Genomic DNA, 21,016 nt, shown 5'->3' with positions numbered 1-21,016 from the left:
GGAGGGGCCGTGCACGTGACCGCGTTGGCGGCGCTCCCGCTCCGGCCCACTCGGTACGCCCGGTGCCGCCGGGTCCCCAGCCGACCGCCCCCGCCGCTCTGGCCGCGGCGTCTGGCTAGTTCTGCGCCGGCCACCGCCTCCCTTTCCCTTCCGGCGGGGGCGGGGGGCGGAGCCTGCGCTCCCGTTCCCCGCCCCCACCCCCCAGTGCAGCTGCCTCTTCCCGCAGAGGCCGACAACCAGCCCCAGCACCGCTGCATAACTCATCTACCCTGGGTCCTGGGGTTTTCGGGGACACGGCGCCAGCGCGGAGGCCTGGGGTGCAGACTCCCCATGCCCCAGGTCCCAAGAAACAAAACCAGAGGATATGAGATGCACAGCCTCCCCTTGGGCACAGGACTCCCCCTAGTCTAACCTGGGATAACCCAAGTTGGTGGGCCAGGGAGTCCTGGGGTGCACAGACAGACCATCTTGCTCCTCCCTTGGGAGTATGGAAGGCACACAGCCATGGTCTCTCGTGACACACAATTTCCCCAGTCTGGGGGTCCCCAGGATGTACCAGCCAGGTGATCTGGTGCACTTCCCTCACCAGTTTCCCCTGTACAGGTTCCTGTGGGCACTGTCAAGAGCTTGCCATACCTCCTTTGCAGATTTTCCCCGTTCTCACTTCATGGCGCACATGATAACAGCTGCTCAGAGTTGAACTGAGTTCCCCCTACTGTACCAAGGCCTTGTGGGTGACACATGAACAGAAACCCCACTTTTTTGTGCTGGGGATCAAAATAAGGGCCTCTACCATGTTAATTGCATGCACTGGGAGCCCCAACAGCCAACCCTCAAAGCTGCCTCTTTGTTCTTCCTTTCAGACATATATGCCTGATCTTTTTAATTGTTCAGTCTACCAAATCTGCCACTAGCTTGGTCAAGTGGACTCTCCTCCCAGCTTACTAGGGCCTGCCCTCCACACCTGACATCTTTCATCCAAAAAAAAGCTTATTCTGGAATGTGTCAAGCCCTGTTCAACTTCAGAGCTTTTGTATTTGCAAATGCCCCCCACACATGGGTCCTTGAAAGATTCACCCTCCTACACACATACACACTCTATGTCTGCAGCTTTTCCCAATGTCAACATTTCAGGACCCATCCCTTGGCTACCTCTGCTGACAGCAGCTGCCACACACAGTCTGGATCCCTGGTTCCATCTAGTACAGTTGAGTATCCTATTTGCTCTTGTGCATTGTCTCCCCGCTAATCCTAGGAGCTCCAGGCACAGAATTTATTTTCTGACCGAGTCCCAGTCTCAGCACAGGGCAGGTACACAGGAGGTAATGGGCATGCTCTTACTGAGTTGCAGCCATGTGAAAAATGCCCAGAATTTATGAATGGAGAGCGCGGCGCGCGGGGGAGCAAAGGCCTGGAAATAGGTTAAGTGTGTTTGCAGAAGACCGAGAAAGGAGACCACAGGTGCTGGTGTGGGTCCCAGTAGGGGAAGGTCATGGTCAGGTTTCAGATGTTTTTTGGGGGTGGGGCGTACCAGGGATTGAACCCAGGGGCACTTGGCTATTGAGCCACATCCCCGCCGCAATTTTTTATTTTATTTAGAGACAGGGTCTCACTGGATTGCTTAGCGCCTTGCTCTCTGCCTTTGAACTCACTATTCTCCTGCCTCAGCGTCCAGAGCCGCTGGGATTACAGCGTGTGCCATAGCTCCCGGCAGGTTTCAGATTTTTAAACAGACTCTGTGGTGAGGCAGAGAGGAGGCCTGGGCAATTAGGGCCAGAGATAATGGTCCAGTGGGTGGACAGGAAAAGACAGGGTGGAATTCTCATGTCTTCCCAGGTTTGGGCCCCAAATAATGGTGCTGCCCTCACCCATAGGATACCAGGAGTAGGGACCGGACAGAAGTCATCAGCCGGTTGGATTTGAGGAGTCCATTACGTTTCCCCTTATTATGAAGTAGTTGGTGGCTTATGAAGAACCTTTCCCTGTATTATGAAGTAGTTGGTGGCTTATGAAGACCCGGGGCTAAGAAACTTTAGAAGTGCAGACAAAACGCACTTGGGAAGGGGAGTTGAAAGCTTCGCTCTGCACCCTCCTCTCAGGGTCAGAATGTCTAGATCATGGGGATTGATGCTCTAAGTGTTCCTCATGGTGCTGGCCTGGGGCTTCCGAAGTATTCCAACTGCCCAGATTCTTAAGTCCAGGGGCGCGGGTCTCCAAAGGGTCTGAACTCTGGCATGAGCGAGGGCGTACGCTCGCTCTAGGGTGTGGGGAGCCACGGAAAGCGTTAGTTGCTGGATCTCACTGGACTAGGGTACCAGCCCCAGATCCCTGACCAGGCGCGACCACGACCTTCTCGGGCTTCCAGTGCCCCTGGAGTCCAGCCCTCCGCCTCTTAGAAAAAACCCTCCTCAGCATGAGTCCCACCCCGCATCTTCTGGGAGGGTGGGGGCCAAGGACCTGCGTGAGCGCGGGGGCGGGGCGGTGACGTCATGGCCCCAAGCGAGGCTGCGCGGCACCTGGTTGACGTCAGCGGGGCATCCAAGTCGCCCGCGCACGCGCTCCTGCGTCAGTGGCGGGAGGGGGCGGTGGCCAGGCGGGGGCGGGGGCGGGGGAGAGGCGAGCGCATCGCCGGTCGCAGGGCGCCCTCTGCGGACGTCTGTGTGCCCGCCTGTCCGCTGCTGCAACCCTATTGGGCTGCCATTCCCTGGCACCTGCACTGCGTGTATAGATAAGGCCTTCGTGACTGTCCCATTCAGTCTTTTACTCGGCTTGCGATATGGATTTATTTTTAGTGCATTATAGTTACACATATGCAGTTCGTGTTTATTTCAGTTCGTGTCATTTTCTGACATACTATTGATTTGCCTACTTTCGACGTCAACGCCTGTTGAACGCTCCCTCCCCCACTGCATAGGGGAACTGATTCTCAGATGTCCTTGCAGTGAGCCTCCCCTTAGCAATCTTGGGGCTGAATTGTCCTTTCCCCCGCGCAGTTACCCGTGAGAATCGTTTTATCGCCCTCATCGCCTCTCACCTCAAGAAAACTACAGCCCCCAGCAAGCATCGCGCTCGGGCGGTGACGTCTCAGCACCGACGTCGCGCGCAGCCTGTTGGGCGTCGTAGTGCGCGCGTGCGCACTCGCCGGAACTGCTGCTCCCAGAAAGCCCTGCGCGTCGTCCTCTCGCCCTCCAGGCCGTCCCAGCCGCCCAAATCCGCTGTCTGCCGCCGCCGCCGCCATGCTTCCCTCCGCCCTGCTCCGCCGCGCGGGCTTGGGCCGCCTCGTGCGCCAGGCGCGCGCCTTCGCTGAGGCTGCCGCCGCCCCGGCCCCCGCCGCCGGCCCGGGTCAGATGTCCTTCACCTTCGCCTCCCCGACGCAGGTCCGGATCCCGCGCCCTCGCCGTTCGACCCGGCACCTGCGCTTCCAGCCCCAGGGGTCCGGCCTCCTTCCCGGCCCTCACGCCCACCCAACTCCTGAGCGGCCCCGAGACCGAGGTTCCCCCAGCTCGCGGGGTCGCAGGACCACTGTCCTGCTCCTCGGGCGCCCTAACTTCCTTTAAAGACCGCCCCGCCCCCTCCCCTACTGTCGGCACCCCAGTTTCGTATCCCCAGGCCGCTGACCGGTGGCCGACCTGTTTCCCTGGATCCGGACTCAGGTCCCCACACCTCCGTGCGGTCCCGAGGCTGAGCCCTCCCACCCTCGCAGCCGGCGGGGTTGCTGGACCTGGCGCTCTCGCTGTGGTTCTTAATCTGAACCCCGGCCCCTTCCTGAGCCCAATGCCCCACCTTCATCGGGCAGGTAGCTGGACCCCGCCCCCACCTTGGCTCCCTCCTGCACCCAGCTCCCAGGCTTTCTCTTCTTCCGAAACTAAGTTGTCTCCGGCTCCTCCCTGTCCAGCCTTCATGGATGCTTCTCTCTGGGAAAGGAACCGGGTGCTTCCCAGTCGCAGACAGTCCTACTTCCAGATGAACAAACTGCCCCAAGATCACGGGTAGTTTGGACAGTCTTTGTGACCTCTTCAGGGCTGGACCTTTCCCTGATGCTTTTCAGAGCAGTGAAGGTCAGGTATTTGGCCGCTCCTGAGGCTGTTCAGTTGACACATGCTTGCTCCTTTTGTTCTCTCCAGGTGTTCTTCAATGGTGCCAACGTCCGGCAGGTGGACGTGCCCACGCTGACTGGAGCCTTTGGCATTCTGGCAGCCCATGTGCCCACTCTGCAGGTCCTACGGCCAGGGCTGGTCGTGGTTCACGCAGAAGATGGCAGCACTACTAAATACTTTGGTTAGTCTGTGGGGGGCACTGGGTAGAGGCCTTGGGTCTCCATTGGGCAGCCTGTCTGAGCTAAGAAAAGCAAAGTTTGGTGGGGTTTTTTTTTGTCATGGGTATGGGCACTGATGTGATCCTCAGAAATGCAGCAGGAAGCCGACTTAGTTCTGAAGTAGCCCTGTTCCTTCAGGTGGGAGTGGGGATGGGTGAACAGGTGCTGGAAGAGGATAGCTGTGTTGGGAGGGGTGATCAGCTTAGGGAAGGAAATGTGTTTGCATAGGAAGGAGTTGAGTCTGTGAAAGCCTTTCCCCAGTACCAGTTGTCACCATGAGTAGAACTGGGATTCAAAGCCAGAAGTGCATTTGACGTGGCCCTTGACCCAGGTTCAGCTTATGGGCTGGTAGGTTCAAGGGATGGCCTTGGTTTCCCTGCAGAGTTCTATGGTGTCATGGGTGTCCTTGGGTCTGTCTCCTATTCCTCTTGGGGTATTTCTTCCTCTTCAGCCACCTGGTGTGCTGGGCCCTGGGACTGGTCCCATGGGACCACCTGGGCTAGCAGCTGTTGGCATGCTTGGGATGCAGACTTGGGTGTTTATGGAGCTCCTATCAGAGAGTTGGTGAGGCTGCCTGCATGGATGTGGTGGACTCAGGCCTTCCCTCCTGCTCCCCTCCACCCTGCAGTGAGCAGCGGTTCTATCACAGTTAATGCAGACTCCTCAGTGCAGTTACTGGCAGAAGAAGCTGTGACACTGGACATGTTGGACCTGGGGGTGAGTATGAAGTGGGTGGACACTGCAGCTTGGAGCAGGTGGGAGCTGTCCATGGGTTCCCCGGTTGCTGGGGAGGGAGCTCAGAGGAAGGGCAGGTGCTGGACTGGCATGCTGGCTCATCTTTCATCCCCTACCCACCTCCTGCAGGCCGCCAGGGCCAACTTGGAGAAGGCCCAGTCGGAGCTGTCAGGGGCAGCAGATGAGGCCACTCGGGCAGAGATCCAGATCCGAATCGAGGCCAATGAGGCCCTGGTGAAAGCCCTGGAATAGGCGGTGCATGCCCTTCACCAGCAGGGAATTTGAGGTCCTGGTCATTCGCTTGCTGAGACCACCAGGGGGTAGTGTGGTGCTGGCTCTGCCCAGGCTCTCAGGCCTGCCCCTCAGGTTATACCTGGGGCCACTACAGCCCTCAGCAGCTTTGGCAGGCCTGATGTGGGGTCTGTAACCCTGTAGGCTCTTCTTGCCAAGTCCCCCCATCCTAATGGGCCAACGACTCACCACCCCTGCCCCTGCAGAGCCTGAGACATTGATGCTCCCCAGCCCCTGCCCACATTAAAGGCCAGGAAGCCTGACTGTGTGCACTGGTTCTGTTGCTCTGCTTAAGGCTGTGGGGTCAGGGTCCTCCCTAGTTCATCCTGAGTGTTTCCTGTGGCTCTGTGAAATGCATGTCTGAACCTAAGGAAATAATCCCTTGAGGATACTCAGTAAACAGAGGCTTGGGAACATTGGTTGTGTGTGGGTCAACTCAAAAGGGCACAGCCTGCCTGGCTGGGTGGGGGTGGGCAAGGTGCCAACCTTCACCCCAAGAGGGTGGGAATAGGCAGAGGTTGACCACCAGGATAGGGAGGGAGGGAGGGAGCTCTTGGGGGATCAGGCTTGAACTAGGGGACAGGTTCCCCAGGCCTCTGCCAGGTTCTGGGTCTTCAGGCCCAGTGCTGTGATCCACCATCAACTCCAAGCCTTCCTGCTGCAGGGCCCTAGGAAGAGGCTGGCCCTACCTGCTCCCACAGAGGTCCCACTCTGGGCACACCCATCCTATGGGTGGCCCTGGCCTGGCCAGCTGCCCAATCTGGGTGGTGTCAGCATTTCTGTGGGCATCCAGGCTCCTAGCTGGCTTCAGACAGAGTGGAGCTGACCCAGAAGGGGGTGGATCTAGCACTGTCCTGCCAGGGTGCTGCCCCACCCGCTCTGAAACCCTGGGGGACTGACCCAGTGCTTGCCTGGCAACTGTGGGGCAGGGGTCTCAGCATCCCACATGCTCTCTCAGTAGGATAGGGAGGGGAGTGCAGGGTGAGCATATGGAGAGTCAGGGCCTGCTCATGTCATCGCAGCAACAGTAGTGACAGGGAAGTCATCTGTGGCCTGTCAGTACATGGGCAGCTCACAGTGTGTCACAGCCTCGTGCAAGTGACTCCACGTCATGTCTGAACTTGGTGGGTTGGGGCCTCCTGGCATGCTCTGGGCCCTGGGGGTGATCTTTCAACATGCACTAGGCCCTGGTGTGAGGGTCAGTGGGCCGGCCTTGGCATCCATCTATGTCTTGTTCTTTTGGGGCAAGGAGCTAGCCACTCCCTAGTAACTTGGGAACCTTGTGCTGGCCATGAGGTCATATGTGTGTCTTCCCTGCCCAGACCCCAGCCATTTCCTGCTCAGGTCCTGATGGGCCACCAGCATGCCTCATGCAACACCAAAGATAGCTGGGGCCCAGCAGGGGCTCAGCAGAAAGCTAGTTACCCCTCACCAGCAGAACCCCTTCCCCACATGAGGTAGAATACACCTTAGAGCCAGGCTTGGGGGACAAGCAGGGTAGAGTCAGAATGTAGAGGTAAAGATCCTTTCACAATGGTAGGGTCTGGCCTGATAGGGACAGGTCAGAACATGGGTCTGTCTCCTACCTAGAAAGTGTACACTCAGTGCTTCAGGGATTCCTGGGACAAAGGACGCAGGGACAGGGGCACCACATGGGAAGGAAAGTCAGGAAGTAGAATGCCGGCCTTTATAAAATTTGGAACAGCACAAAGTATCTTATTCCCAAAGGACCTTTCTCTTTTCCAGGCTGAGTGCCTCAACACAATCCCTGTGTGTCTGATTCCATTCCCTACTGGCCTGAGGTCCTACAGCATTCGGGTGGCAGTGTCACCACCAGGCAGGCAGAACCCCGTCTACCCCACCAGCAACCCCCCAACTGCCCACCCATGGTAGGGAGGGTGGGAATAAGGTTAATGGGGCCAGGGATACACCGACACAATGGGCCCTGATTTCCAGGGTCCCCACTTCCTCTGCCACCAAAAGGTCCTAGGGCCAGCTCCCTGACCCAGCCTTGCCTCCCTCCTCCAATTCAGCCCCGTTTCCCTGGGCATGCAGTGGCTTCTGGGACCATGCTAAGCTGTTCCCATTTCCTGAGCATCTTTCTTGTGAGACAGACTCCTATTCATCTTTTAAAAATCAGCTCCAGGACTACTTTTCAAAGGTCCTCCCAGCTTTGCCCCTAGACTAGCTCTGATCCTGCAGGGCTGGGAGTGTCTGGGTGTGCCCAGTTTGTGTGTTAGGGGAAGCTGAGGCCAAGGGAGAGTTGGGTGGGAAATGGAGGGAAACCTGCAAAGCAACGGCCCTGGGAGGGGTGCCCAGACCAGGGTAGGGGTGGATGAGGGGGAGGTGGAGAAGCCAGATAAGGAAGGAAACAGATAAGTGGACAGAGGTGATGGGGTGGAGCCTGGGGTCTCCCTTCCCTGCAAGGGCAGAGGGAGCAGAACAGAGGGCTTCAAAGCTACCGGCCAGGGCATCCATGGAGAATCTGCAGAGGAGCAACACTCCGTTTGTTCTGCTGGGTGGCCAGGTTCCTTATCCGTGAAATGGATGAATGCCCACCTTTACAAAGGCTAGGGCAAGCATGTGTGCATGCATTCTTGGAACAATGGCAATATGTTGTCCCTACAACTCCAGCGCCCAGAGTAAGCCGCTGGACTCTCATATCTCACTGTCTAAGACATCCTGTAGAAACAGGCTCAGAGAGGTCAGTTTCTCACTGAGCTCACACAACACAGCCAGGGGTGACCAACTGGGTCCAAGGTGAGCCTGACGCTGGATAATCGCTCCAGAAATGCCTTCTGAGGTCACCGTTGAGAGATGCTGGCGGCCAAGCTGCCAGGCAGCTGGCCCGAGCACCCCACTGCTTAGCAGGTGACTGGCCTGTTTTCCTGGATCCTGGCCGCTGACTCAGGCACCTCTTCCCGTTCTCCCCCACGCGGGCGCCCCCAGGCGGAAGCACCCGGTCCTGGCCGTCGGAAAGGGGGCGGGGCAGGAAGCCCGTCTGTTCGCCCCAAAAGCCAGCCTACGGGTGTGCAGAGTTCATGGCCCTGGCCCCCTGCTCAGTGGCATTCCAGGAGAAACACCCATTTACAGAGAGAAGCCTGGAGACCGGTGTCCCGGTACGACTGCGCCCGGGGGCCTCGGTCAGCAGGCAGGGGCGGGGGCCAGCTGCGTCACCGCCCGCCAGGCCCCCCCCGCCCCCTACCCGCCCAAACTCCACCCCGAGGGAAGGCGGCGCAGATAAAGGCTCGGGGGCCGCCCGCTCGGCCCCAGACTGGCCCGGGCACTTCATACAAGGCCTCCCGCGTGGGTTCACTGGGAACTGTAGGACACAGGACAGGCCACGCCCGGTGAGTGGGGGGCGGGACCTCGCTGTTTGGAGAGGGGTATCTACTTTATACTACCTGGTCGCCCCTACTTTTCTTTGTTCTTGGGGCCGACAGGGCTTCAGATGCCCCCGGCCTGGGAAGCCCACCCGGTTGTGGAGTAGGAGGGGCTCCTAGCAAGAGGCATCGCTCGGGCGGGACCACAACCCCCGCCCCGCCCCCCCGGGGCACTCCCCTTTCCCCGCAAGTGACCTTGAACTAGTTGCTGCTCCGGTTTCAGTTTCTCAGATTGCAGTTCTATTCTCCGCACGTAGTACGCTCGGTCCCTTATCGCGGTCACCTGCAGACTCTCAGTCTCGGTGTCCATTATCCTGTCCAGGCTCCGTAGAGCCCCCTCCCCCGGGACTTGGCGCAGCGCTCCCGGGAGGGCCGGCAGAGGGCGCTCTGACGCTGCTGACTCACCGCAGCATCCAGCGCTACGCTCGGGCGCAGCCCGGGACGCCGCGTCGCGTCACGTCACGGCTCGGGAGGGCGCGTCTCGGGAAACGGGCCGGGGCCGAGGGAATTGGGAGGAGGGCACCAGAACGCGAGGTAGTACCGGTTCGAGAGGGGTACACCAGACTGCGGCCACGTCACCGAGGTGACAGGCCTACTCCCTGGCCACGCCCAGTTCTCCGCACCCACCCAGGAAGGGGCAGGACAGGGGACTGGCGGGTCCCGGCGGGCCGCTGGGCCTGGGAACCCTGCCACGAGGCGCGGGGTTCAGGCTCCCGCTCCCGCTTCCGCTGGCGGCTGCTTCCCGGACGGACGCTGTGGGGCGGCCCCACAATTTCCTGCCCCTCCCGGCGCCGGGAACAATGGCCCTCGCCCCCTCCCCACGCCCTGGCGGCTCCCGCGAGGACCAGTGGGGGAGGAAGCCTAAACCCGGGCCCGAGCCCGCGCCCCTCGGGCCCGCCCGCCCTTTGTTGCGGACTCCGGGCCTTATGAATGGCTGGGGGCGCAGGCGGGGGCGCGGGGGCGGAACCGGAGCGGTGCCAGCCCCACCCCCGCCGCGCTCCCATTGGTTGCCCAGGCAGCGGGGGCAGGGCGAAGGGTTGGGCGTACTGCCACGTGGGGCAGCGCCGCGGCGGTTCCCATTGGCTAAGGAGCGCGGCCGACTGGGCGTTCGGTGCGTGCTGATTGGTCGGCACGGGGCCGGCGGAGTAAGTAGTGAATGGGAGGGGGCGGCAGCCCCGCCCCTTGAAACGTTGATACATTATAACTTTTTTTTTCTTGTTACTTTCACCCCCAGATCCTGTGAGCCGCGGCTGCGGCGGCTGTTGCTAAGGGAGGGGACGCTTGAGGTAGCGCGACCCGAACTGCAGAGGCATAGAGCGCACACGGCCAAGGAGCCCCCTCCTCCAGGACCCTCCCCGCGCCGCGTCCCGGCCGCCCCCCATCCCTTCTCACTCTTGAAGAAGCCTCTATCGCAGACCCCAACCCGGAGCGCGCCCCGAAAAGCCGACGCGATCGACCCCGGAACGCCTCTCGGATTCTTTATTGCTGATCAGCCTTCCACCACTGGGATCTTCAGGGTCACGCGTGCCGCCCCCTCCTCCAGCCCCCAGCGCCGGGAGAAAGGAACACGAATCCGGGGAGTTCCCGCCCCGGCCCTGTGGACGCGGCGAGGATTGGCGGCACCCCGCGGACCCCAGCCCCCCCAGCGCGCGCCGGGGATGGAGCCGCAGCCCGGCGGCGCCCGGAGCTGCCGGCGCGGTGCCCCCGGCGGCGCCTGCGAGCTGGGCCCTGCGGCCGAGGCGGCGCCCATGAGCCTGGCCATCCACAGCACGACCGGGACCCGTTACGACTTGTCGGTGCCGCCGGACGAGACAGTGGAAGGGCTGCGCAAACGGCTGTCCCAGCGACTCAAAGTGCCCAAGGAGCGCTTGGCGCTGCTCCACAAAGACACGTAGGTACCGCGCGCCGCCCCCGCCCGTGCGCCCCCGGCGCCGGGCCGCCCCCTCGGGCTCGGGCCCCCGGGCGGGAACAAAGAGCGCGCCGCGCAAGGAAGCAGGGGGCGGCCAGACTGGAGGGGGGGCGCTGCGCGCTCTCGGGCGCCCTCTGCTCGGCCTCGACTGCCTCGGCCTCCTCCCTCGCCGGGGGTCGCCGCACAAAAGCGGAGGCGAGAGTGCCCAGAGGGGTTTCCTTGCCTCCCCTCGGTGGAAGCAGGCGTCCTGGGGCAACACGGAGGTCTCAGCTACGGGAGTGGGAGCCACAGCCATTCTCTCTTTCGCTTGTGTCCTCACCAGCTTCCGTATCTGCTCAGCTGCCCCCTCTGCGTCTGGCTGTCTCCCCCACCTTGTGTCTCTGCCCCCCTTTGTTCTCGACTCTCAGCGCTCCCTGCAGCCTCCCCCTCCCTCCTGGTATTTAAATCGTCTCCAGGCCCGGCAGTCCCCCCCCCCCCCCACCGCGGGCCTCCGGGGACAGGCAATGTCCATCCCCAGCGGAGGGGCCCCGGTGGGGGAGGGGCGGGAGGAGGAGGGTCTCCTTTGTCTGAGCGGCGGCGGCCTGCGCCAGGGAGGGGATGGAGGGGTAGCCTCGCCCCAAGCAGCCCCCCAAGGCTTCACCCAGAGCTGAAGGCCCTCGGTTCCTATAAAGAGAGGCCTGGGCAAGAGTTAGTGAATCCTAGGCAGGGGTTGCCCTGAGGGGTGCGGAGGATTGTGGCAAAGGGCATATGAGTGCCCAGTTGATGCGAAAGTGCCTTGTTGAGCAGCAGAAGGGGTGCCCCAGTCGGAAGATGGGGATCGTGGGAGATCTGAGCTTCCAGGATGGGAGCTCCCAAGGCCAAGGAATCTCCCCACACGCGCCACCGGGATCTGGAAGCTGGGAACGGGTGGAGGCAGAAAGGACTCCTGTCTCTCATTCCCCTCCCCCCCCTCCCTGCGGCACACACACAGCCCTCCTCCCCCGCGGCCGCTGCTTCCGCGTCCCAGTGTTGTCTCTGCCGTCTCACCGTCTTCCTTCCTCCCCGCAGCCGGCTCAGTTCGGGGAAGCTGCAGGAGTTTGGCGTGGGGGATGGCAGCAAGCTGACTTTGGTGCCCACCGTGGAAGCGGGCCTCATGGTAAATGGCTGTGGGCGGTGTGTCCTGGAGGCCCTACAGACCTCAGACCCTGCTCCCACACACACAGACGGTGGTGGGCTGTTCACCATCACTGCCAGTGCACAGCCTCCTCCCCTGTAGGGCAGTCCACCCCAGCCTGCAGGGCCCTCCCCACCCCTGCTCAAACCCACTGTGCCAAACCCACACTTAGGCGGGGTCCTCCTTCCTCTCTTTGTAGTCCCAGGCCTCAAGGCCGGAGCAGTCTGTCATGCAAGCCCTAGAGAGCCTCACCGAGACCCAGGTAAGACCTGCGCCAGCCCCTTCCTAATCTGCAGGCAGGCCATCCCAGAGAGCCTGGGTTGTCTGTGCTCCCCAGAGGCCTGTGGGGGTGGGGAGGGACGCCTGCCTGGTGCCAGCTTGGCCTGGTCACCTTGCTTCCTCTTCCTGCCCCCCACTCGCCACCTGACCTTGAGGTTCTCTCCCACGGTGGCTGCCATGAGGGGGAAGGGGCTGAGTTTCTCTGAGCCTGTCTGCCTGAGGGATGACCTTGGCCCAGAGCTCGGAGCTCACTCAGGGCCTGTCTCCAGCCTAGCATTAGGTCCCTCCCCTTCCAGAGACCCAGTCCCCAAGCCAGTGAGGCTTTCCCAAAGGGATGGGCCAGTTTCTTTTTTTAACATTTCTGCTGTGGTGCAGAGTGGTGGCCAGCCAGGGTGACACTCCTTCCGCTTTCCTGACCCCCATTGCAAGGGGGTGGGGAGTCACCACAGCACCCCCCCTTCCTCTCTCTGGCCTTTGTTCTCTGCCCCAAGGGGGGGGGGCCAGGGGCAGGCAGCCCGGGGCCAGGGAGGCCTCCACAGGATGTTGGGAAACGTTTAGTTTAGTAGGCAGCCAGGAGGTGGGCTGGGGCGGCCTGAGTCTGGCTCCAGGTCTTCCCAGGCCTTTTCCCCCTCCTCCTATCCTCATTTTCTTGGCTGAGGCTGGGCACTCCCCAGAAAAGGGCCCTGGCCACCTCCCAGCAGGGTGACACAGGCCTCAGCAAGCTGCCAGGGTGGGGGAGCAGGCTACTGCCCGCCCCAGCAAGGGGGTGGGCAGGCTCCCGGGCCTCCCCGTCTGGCCACAGGAAACCTGCTCGGCGGCTTTGCTCTTCCCTCCTGCTGCCCCAAGGCCCTCGCCCCCTTCTTGACGCGTAGCATCCTGCCTTTCAAGCAGCACAGAGGAGGGGGGCTGAGGGGCTAGGAGCTGCTGGTGGTCTGCCATCATGGGGGTGGCTGTGGGATGGGGGTCACAGGGGTCCAGGGGCTGGGGGCCGGGGTGGAGGCTGCAGGTGATTTCCTGGGGCAAGTGTGAACTGCTCCCTGCTACCTGATGGGGGCTGCGGTTGGTTGGGTTGGCAGGGGGGCCGGGCAGGATTGGTTCACATCCTCCCTGGGCGCCTGCGTCAGGAGGGAGATGGGGGGGGCACTGGGCGAGTGACTGGGCTCCCCGGGCTGCTTCCCTGCCTGGCACCAAATCATGCCCGCCCATTCGCCCTCCCCAGGGAGGAAGTTGCTGGGCGGGCAGAGCTAGGGGGCTCCAGCTGCTCTGGGAAGCCACCCCAGGGCCCTGCCTGCCAGGGGTCTTGAGCAGAGGGTGCTGTGCAGACTGGTCAGGGTGGGGCTGTGCCCTGCCTCCTCTCCCCCTCCTCAGCCCCCAGCAGAGAGGATTGCGCCAGCCAGCCACTGCCAGAAGAGCAGGGAGGGAGTTCTGGGAGGCGGTCGGCTCTGAGTCATCCAGTCTATGTCACTTCTCAGAAACCTCCGCCCCCCCATCCCTGTCCCTGGGGAGAACAAGGCGCTGGGCCAGGCCCCAGAAGGGGGTTTGTTGTAGATAGGGTTAGATATACTTACTCATGAATCCACCCGCCACAGAGGGGCAGGTCTGAGGGTTCCTGGTCACCAGGGTGTGTTGAGGGCCCTGGGGACATAGGCTCTGGGGACCTCTTTGGGCCCCCTTGGCCTCCACCCCGCCCAGGACAGATAAATATTTATCTTGAGAAAGCAAAGGTTAGGAGGAAGGATTGTCCAGGAATTCCGCCCACTCACTGGCTGGGTGATTTAGCTAGGAGGGGCCCTGAGACCCGCCCCTCTCCCACATTCTCAGGAAGAAAGGGTTTGGGGATCCAGGAGGATGGGGAAGGAGATGAGGTGAGGGTTATTTGAGGGCAGTGACTGCCAGCTGGGCCCCACCCCCTCTGACCTCAGTTTCCCCTTGAAAGAACCAAGTTGGCCAGGGAGGGCCAGGCCCCCGTCTGACCCGCCTCTGTCCCCCACAGCCCTCAGCGGTGCCTGGGCCGGGCCGGGCTGGCGGAGGCGGCTTCCGGAAATACAGATTCATTTTATTTAAGCGTCCGTGGCACCGACAGGGACCCCAGAGCCCAGAGAGGGGCGGCGAGAGGCCCCAGGTCACACGATGAGGGGGGCTGGGCTGGGCTGGGCTGGGGGCGCCACAGACAAGGGCCCCCCAGCTGAAGGGTCCCTCTTTTGGCAGGTCAGTGACTTCTTGTCTGGTCGCTCACCACTGACCCTGGCTCTTCGCGTGGGAGACCACATGATGTTCGTCCAGCTGCAGTTGGCTGCCCAGCACGCCCCCCTGCAACATAGGCATGTGCTCGCTGCTGCTGCCGCCGCCGCCCGTGGAGACCCCAGCTTAGCTACCCCGGTGTCCTCTTCCTGCCGGCCAGTGTCCAGTGCTGCCCGTGTCCCCCCAGTGCCCACCAGCCCTCCTACATCCCCCTCACCTGTCACAGCTGGCTCCTTCCGATCCCACGCAGCCTCCACCTGCCCTGAGGTGAGAAAGGGGAGGGGTGTCTTTGGAACCTGAAGGGATGGGCTTGGAGACCACAGGGCTCTGCCCCCAGAGGCATCCTGTGGGTCAGCTCTGGCACCTGACCTGGGCCCCGTGCCTGTATGCTTCCTCCTACCAGCAGATGGATTGCTCCCCTGCTGCCAGCAGCAGTGTCAGCCCTGGGGCCAGCACTGCGTCCACCCCAGGGGGCAGCCCTACTCCCCGATCCCGTAAACCCGGCGCCGTCATTGAGAGCTTCGTGAACCATGCCCCAGGGGTCTTCTCAGGGACCTTCTCTGGTAGGTGTCATGTCACACGAGGCTGTGTATGCCCAACTTTACGTACCCGTGCAGTCACATCCACGCCCACCGTGACAGTCACACGGGGCTGAGAGTGCTGCACGCGCCTCCCCCTTCCCCAGGAACCTCCAGGCATACAAGTGCCTGTCCCTGGGCAGGTCAGGTGACCTGACCCCAAGACCCACCTCATGCCTGAACACAGGTGCCTGGGGGCATCCTGCCAGCTCAAAGCCACTTTCCCCTGCAGGCACGCTGCATCCCAACTGCCAGGACAGCAGTGGGCGGCCACGGCGGGACATTGGCACCATCCTGCAGATCCTCAATGACCTCCTGAGCGCCACAAGGCACTACCAGGGCATGCCCCCCTCGCTGACCCAGCTCCGCTGCCACGCCCAGTGCTCGCCTGCCTCGCCAGCCCCTGACCTCGCCCCTAAAACTACCTCCTGCGAGAAGCTGGCGGCAGTGCCCCCGGCCTCCTTGCTGCAGGGTCAGAGCCAGATCCGCATGTGCAAGCCCCCTGGTGAGTGCTGACTCTCAAGGCCCCTCTGTGTGCTGGTGGGCACAGGCAGCAGCTGACCTGCCTGGGGGTCCAAGGGCCAGCAGCTGCCGGACCCCCCAGCTCCGCCCAGCCAGGAGAGAAGGAGCCATGTGTGTGTCGGGGCACAAAGTGTCCTTGTGTGCTCCCAAGGGGGCTCCGGCCCCGCTTCCTCCTCGCCCCCCAGGCACCCGGTCCAGATGGTGTTTGGCGCCTGCATGAATGACTCAGTTCTGGCAGGCGAGGCAGGGCCAAAGGGCCCCCAGCGTTGAGGACTTGGGAAAGCAAGGAGCCCCCCTAATCACCGCCCCCCACCCACTGTTTCCCAGCGGCTGGTTTACTCCCCATCAAAATTCCATGAATCCTGGCCACTGTTCTGCCCATCGGGCATTCTGGCCATCAGTCAGTCTCCACAGCCCTGGGAATAAAAACTGGAAACTGAGGCATGAGCCCAGTGTTTTCCTGGGCCACAGATGCAGCCAGAGGCATTCAAGTTCTAGTTGGGTCACTGAGTGACTCTTACCTGAGTGCAGTGCTCCACCAGGGACATGGTGCAGAGCCCTCCCCATCAGAGCCCTGGCCCCCAGGCCACAGCACACCGGGGGGGCCTGGACCTTAGTAACCACAGGATGCTGACCCTCTGCAGGGGACCGACTCCGGCAGACTGAGAACCGAGCCACGCGCTGCAAGGTGGAGCGGCTGCAGCTCCTGCTGCAGCAGAAGAGGCTGCGCAGGAAGGCCCGTCGGGATGCCCGCGGCCCCTACCACTGGCCACCCACCCGGAAGGCCGGACGCAGTGACAGCAGCAGCAGTGCAGGAGGCGGCAGCACCGGCGAGGCTGCGGGCCTGGGCCTCGACTTTGAGGACTCGGTGTGGAAGCCAGAGGTCAACCCTGACATCCAGTCGGAGTTCGTGGTGGCCTAGGATCTGGCACCCTCGCCCCGTGGCCTTGCCCGGGCAGCCCAGACCCCCAGAGCCACAGCTCAGCTCTGGAGGGCAGGCGGCCACCTCCCCGCCCACCCCCAGCCTCTCTTTTTCACAGCCTCACCCTGATGGCACCTCCTGCTTCTCTTCCATGCCCACCTCTTCCTCCTTCGCCATCCCCAGCCTCTCTGCTGGGTCCTCCCCTCCCACCTTCCCCAGCTCCAAATATGTAGCAGCCTTTCCAGATGGCTGAGAGAGGGAGACGGAAGCCGCCCCCACCCCTTCCGCTCTGCCTTCCTCCCCTCCCACCCTCACCTCCCCCCACCCTATTCAGGTTTAAGTCAAAAAAAGTAGATGCCTCATGATGCACTTTACAGATAGGGGAGGGGCTGTGGAGAGGAGAGTCCATCCCACCCCCACTGCAGACTTTGGCCTCCACCCCGGGCCAGCAGGACCCAGACAGACGGGACCCAGTGTCCCGGGGAGTGAAGCCACAGGGGACTGTCTCTCTTCCACCTCTGCCCTTTTCCTCTTGGTCTTTCTCCATGTGAAGCTGGTTCAGCATGGGTCTGGCCAGGGGCTGCGCTGGGTCTGGGCCGGGCCTCGAGACTCTTTCCTGGCTGGAAAGCAGACAGGGAAGAGCCCACCCGCCCTCTCCAGTGACTGGCCACAGCTGTGCTGTTCTGCCCCACCCCTTTCCCTGACCTCCCTCCTGAGCTTGGGGACTATTTATAGACTATTAATTTTCTGACTGAGCCAATAGTGGTTGGGAGCTTGAAGAACTGGGAGAGAAATGGTGGTGGGTGGGGGGCACCCCCACGCCTTCCTTCCAGCCCAACCTGAGGGATGTGGGACTGTGGACTGCTGGGGCCTCTCCTGCCCAGCATGGGGAGGGGGTGCTGAGCTGTGAATGCCCTGATGGGGGCAAGTGTAGCATTAACCCCCCCTGGGGTCCGCTGCTGGTCTAACTGGGACCCTCCCCACTCAGCGCCCAGGCCCTGCAGGTCTCTGGCCCTAGGGACTGAGGGAGAAACCCCTTGCTGGGGCCATTTCAAAGGGGGTGGATTTTTTGGTTTTCCCACATTTTTATTTTTTTAGTGACAGGGTGTTTTGGCCCTGCTGCCCCCACCTGTCAGTCTAGTCCTGGCCGCCTGTCCACCCTTGTTCTGTAGGTGAGACCCCAGGTCCTTGTCCCTTCCTGTGTTCAAAGTTAATGGTTTCAGATGTGAACATCACGTGTTAACTGTAGCTGTAAATTTTTTTGTGGGGGGTGGGTGGGTAGGGAGGGGTCCCAGAGGGTAGAGGTCACGGATTTGGTTTGTTTTTATTTTTGTTTTTTCCAAAAAAAGAAAAAAGAAAAAAAGAGGAGAAGGGAGGGGTACATTTTGTTTTTTGAAGAACTGTCTTGGATACCTATTTAAATGTGTGTTCTGTTTTGTTTTTTAACAATTTTTAAATAACGTCTGTGCCTCTGCGGGTCTGAGGGTGGAGGCCCCAGGCAGGAAACAGCCCATAGCCCTGTGCCCTCCCAGGGCCCCCCAAGCAAGCATTACCTGCCCTGGAGATGGGGCTGTGGGGGTGCCGCCCCGCGTGAGTCTCCTGTATGAAACAAATTGAAAAGACCTGCACAAGCACCGGGACTTCAAGTAATAAACAGAAGGAAACAGAGTCTGGTTCTGCCTGTCAGTGGGGGGCGGGGGGGGCGCCCTGGCATCCTTCCTGGTTCTCACACCCTCTCCCCAGCTCTGGGGTAGGCAGGAAGCCACTAGGGCAGTGAAGGGAGGAGCCGGCCACTTCCTGGTACCCAGGGCCGGAAGTCCCTCAGGGCGTGGGCATGGACCTGCTTGCCCATTGCTACCTACCCAGTGCAGGGACCCTGCTCCTCTCAGTTCTGCAGTGGGTAATGGGAACAGGACTTGGGAGTCTGTATCTAGGGAGACCTGAGTTTGACCCCAACACTAGTGGCTCCAGCCCTGCCAGAACCTTCTCCTGGAGTCTCACCACTGGTTTGCTGATCATGGAGACTGCCCAGGGATAAGCACCAGTGTGAGCCACTGTTCCCAGGGAGCTAGACTTCCTACAGCCCCAGGCCTCACCTGGGTAACTAGTCAGGTGTGCTGCAGGCCAAGACCCAGCCCAGGATGACCTCTTGGCCCCTATGGCCACACCCTAGTGTTGTATTATCAAACCTCTGGCCCTGGCCTTAACAAAGGCCCTAGCAGGAACACCTCTTTCCTGGCTGCCCCATATTCAGCCTAGGAACTTCCCCAGAATGCCCCTCCCACCCCTCCCTGACCTTCTGTCTTCCCCTCTGCCAGCCTTGGGCTCCCCAAGGACCCAGCTAAGGTTCTCTGGGGTTCCATCTTTATGTCTTTTGGGGCTGGGCAGAGGGAGCAATCATCCCACACCTAATCTTTCACATGCATTTCCTCATTTAAGAAGCACGGCAAGCTGTGAGTTAGAAGTAGTTATATTCCTACTTTATAGAGAAAAGAGGTCCAGAAACAGCACTTGGCCAAGAGGGTGAGAGGAGTTTTTTTTTTAATTGTGACCCCTTACCCTCCTCCAGGTCCACATGGCCAAGCTTCTGCCCTCCCCAGCCCTGATCCAAGAACCCCCAGGGGGGAGGGGCAGGTCCCTTTTACAGGGTGGCCTAGGACACATCTTCCTGGACCTTTTGCCCTTCCCACCACTCAGTCCCCAGATCATCCCACACCCAGGGCAGGAAGGCAGATGCCCTGTCAGCCCATCCCCAGGCCTCAAGGTCGTGGTGAAAAGTCCTCTTCCCCCCACGCCCAAGTTGGAGGCCACGGGGTGGAGGTGCAAAGGGAAGGCTCAGGAGGAACAGCAGCCCCAGCCCCACGAGTCAGGAGCGTCACCCTGGCCATCACCTGCCGCCCAGGACTGAGAGGATGAGGAAGAAGGATGCCACAATGGGCCTGCTGATTCACAGGAGATGTTTGTACCTACAATCCAGGAACCGCCCCCTAGCATGCTGACTCCGCCAGCCTGAGGCCCCAAGGGAGTCAAGGCCATGCCTTGGGGAGTGGGGGACAGGGCCTGCCTTGGGGGTGGAGGCCCAGGTCTGGCTGTATTCTGGGGCTCTGAGGAATAAACTCCCGGAGGGCGTGAGAGAGATCTCTAGGAGTCCTAGAGAAAAAACCCCAGCCCTCCGTGCACCCTGCACGACCCCAGCGCCTACACACACTTGCCCAGGGAGGTGCTCGGCCCGGTGAAGCAAGTGGTGGCCATGCGTTGAGTTGGAGGAGCGAAGAGGTAAACTGAGGCACAAAACGCGCAGGGGGTTACCAGGCTCGCAGGGGGCGGAGTTGGCCCTGCACCGCTTTCTCCCCCATTGAGGAAAAAACTGAATGGGAGGGGGCGGCCCCCGGAAACCCGCGGAGATGGAAACGCGGTTTCCAGGGCAACGCATCACGAAAGGAGCCTGACGTCACTGCGGGGAGGGCGCGCCCACCCCCGTCACCTAGTGGGGAGGTCCAGGCCCCGCCCACCCTCGGGGAAGTCTCATTGGCGGACACGCCGTTCGCTATTTTCAAAGGCCAATAGTAGCGTCCGTAGTCACCTGGAGGCGGGACTTCAGCCCAGCTGGATCGAATGCGCAAGCGCGAGCCAGGAAGCACAGCAGCCCCTCCTTTCTCCCTGCGCACCCGCAAGCTGGGGGGCGGGAAATGCAACCTAGGCCTGACGGCTGCGGTGGGGCCCGGACGGAAGAGGGGGCGTACCTGAGGGCGCCGCACGTGGACACCCCCCCCCCCCGCGTGGGCACGCTCACGTGCACTTCTCCTTTTATGCTCAGGCATTTTCTACTTAATTCTGCATCGTGTTCTCCAGTGCCCGACCCCTGCGCCCAGCCCTCCTGTAACTCCCAGGCTGAGGGAGGAGCTCAGGGAGTGGAGACTACCTGGAGGAAGGGGTTGAGGCTTTGCTGGAGGAATATGAGTTCATAGGGAGAGGGAAGGTGTGCCCAGGGTAGGAAGCACGGTGTGTGCAGAGGCCTGGAAATAATGAAAGAAGGAGCCTTTGTGGGCAGCGGGGAAGGCAAGTTGGTGGAGAGAAAGCAAAGATGAGAGGAAAAGGTCAAGCTGGCAAGGACCCAAAAGGGCTATACCCCAGGTCTGTGACCTGAGAAGACCGGAACAGAGGCCAGGACATCCAGGAGGTGGCTGGACAGACGCTTGGCCAGAGGAAGGGATAGGTGGAAACCCTGGTAGTATCTTCCTGAAGGAGAACTTGGGCTTGGCTTGGGTTCCTGTCCACAGGAGGCCTCTGGCAAGGGCTGCTGAGAGCCCTAGAGTCTGGGGAAGGGGGAAGAGTTTGCTTGCCTGTGTGTTTGAGTATTTGGCTGAGAGGCTGGCAATTGCTCAGGAGTTGTTGAGGACCCAGGGGGTGGAATTTCCGGGCCAGCTGCCCCCTGCCTTGGGTTCAGCTTTGGTTTTAACTAGGCTTACAGAGGCAGCAGTCAGAGTCAACAGGGGTGGGTATTTGCCAAGTGGGGAGGATGTTAACCAAAAGCTTTGGCCCCAGGCTGGCCTCTGGCGCTAGTCCGGGAGGAGGAGTAAACAGGGAGACTATGAAGCTAGTGGAACGAAGGGGCTGCCAAAGCCGGAGGGACTTGACTGCCTCAGCTAAGGGGGTGACCTCCTAGGTGGGCAGGCTCTGTCGGAGAA

General features: G+C 61.3%; 2 protein-coding genes and 1 long non-coding RNA gene across 6 annotated transcripts; 2 read left to right on the top strand and 1 right to left on the bottom strand.

Annotated features, from left to right (window-relative positions):
• Positions 1 to 3,149: 3,149 nt before the first annotated feature.
• Atp5f1d (ATP synthase F1 subunit delta) lies at positions 3,150 to 5,604 on the top strand. Its single transcript, XM_027952750.2, has 4 exons — positions 3,150 to 3,377; positions 4,125 to 4,278; positions 4,944 to 5,032; positions 5,180 to 5,604. Exons 1-4 carry the CDS (start codon positions 3,237 to 3,239, stop codon positions 5,300 to 5,302), a joined length of 507 nt encoding a protein of 168 aa, XP_027808551.1. The 5' UTR covers positions 3,150 to 3,236; the 3' UTR covers positions 5,303 to 5,604.
• A 2,981-nt stretch (positions 5,605 to 8,585) lies between these two features.
• On the top strand, positions 8,586 to 17,996 carry Midn (midnolin). 4 transcript variants are annotated; one of them, XM_027952747.3, is made up of 9 exons: positions 8,586 to 8,691; positions 9,959 to 10,615; positions 11,681 to 11,768; positions 11,986 to 12,048; positions 14,059 to 14,187; positions 14,274 to 14,573; positions 14,713 to 14,869; positions 15,117 to 15,389; positions 16,051 to 17,996. In XM_027952747.3, the coding sequence occupies exons 2-9, from the start codon at positions 10,383 to 10,385 to the stop codon at positions 16,326 to 16,328; spliced, it is 1,521 nt and encodes a 506-aa protein (XP_027808548.1). In that variant the 5' UTR covers positions 8,586 to 8,691; positions 9,959 to 10,382; the 3' UTR covers positions 16,329 to 17,996. The 4 variants fall into 4 exon arrangements, with proteins under 4 accessions (XP_027808548.1, XP_027808547.1, XP_027808550.1 ...); XM_027952746.3 differs by having other exon boundaries at positions 14,710 to 14,869; XM_027952749.3 differs by lacking the exon at positions 14,059 to 14,187.
• On the bottom strand, positions 14,101 to 14,776 carry LOC117794920 (uncharacterized). The gene is made up of 2 exons (XR_004618798.2): positions 14,524 to 14,776; positions 14,101 to 14,375 (listed from the first exon to the last, which is right to left on the bottom strand). It is a non-coding gene; the product is annotated as an uncharacterized lncRNA (long non-coding RNA).
• Positions 17,997 to 21,016: the final 3,020 nt, after the last annotated feature.

The sequence above is a fragment of the Marmota flaviventris genome, chromosome 1 (assembly GCF_047511675.1).
Source record: "Marmota flaviventris isolate mMarFla1 chromosome 1, mMarFla1.hap1, whole genome shotgun sequence".
NCBI classification, from domain to species: Eukaryota; Metazoa; Chordata; class Mammalia; order Rodentia; family Sciuridae; genus Marmota; species Marmota flaviventris.
The sequence above is the reverse complement of the archived record's forward strand: the minus strand, read 5'-3'. Positions and strand labels throughout refer to the sequence as shown.

What these genes read in the sequence shown, in the direction of transcription:
- Atp5f1d (XM_027952750.2), top strand. Translation starts at nt 3,237, where the DNA reads ATGCTTCCCTCCGCCCTGCTCCGCCGCGCGGGCTTGGGCCGCCTCGTG. An exon ending in CCTTCGCCTCCCCGACGCAG is followed by an intron (nt 3,378 to 4,124) that starts GTCCGGATCCCG and finishes TGTTCTCTCCAG; the next exon opens with GTGTTCTTCAATGGTGCCAA. An exon ending in TGGACATGTTGGACCTGGGG is followed by an intron (nt 5,033 to 5,179) that starts GTGAGTATGAAG and finishes CACCTCCTGCAG; the next exon opens with GCCGCCAGGGCCAACTTGGA.
- Midn (XM_027952746.3), top strand. Translation starts at nt 10,383, where the DNA reads ATGGAGCCGCAGCCCGGCGGCGCCCGGAGCTGCCGGCGCGGTGCCCCC. An exon ending in GCGCTGCTCCACAAAGACAC is followed by an intron (nt 10,616 to 11,680) that starts GTAGGTACCGCG and finishes TCCTCCCCGCAG; the next exon opens with CCGGCTCAGTTCGGGGAAGC. An exon ending in GGGGCGGCGAGAGGCCCCAG is followed by an intron (nt 14,188 to 14,273) that starts GTCACACGATGA and finishes CTCTTTTGGCAG; the next exon opens with GTCAGTGACTTCTTGTCTGG.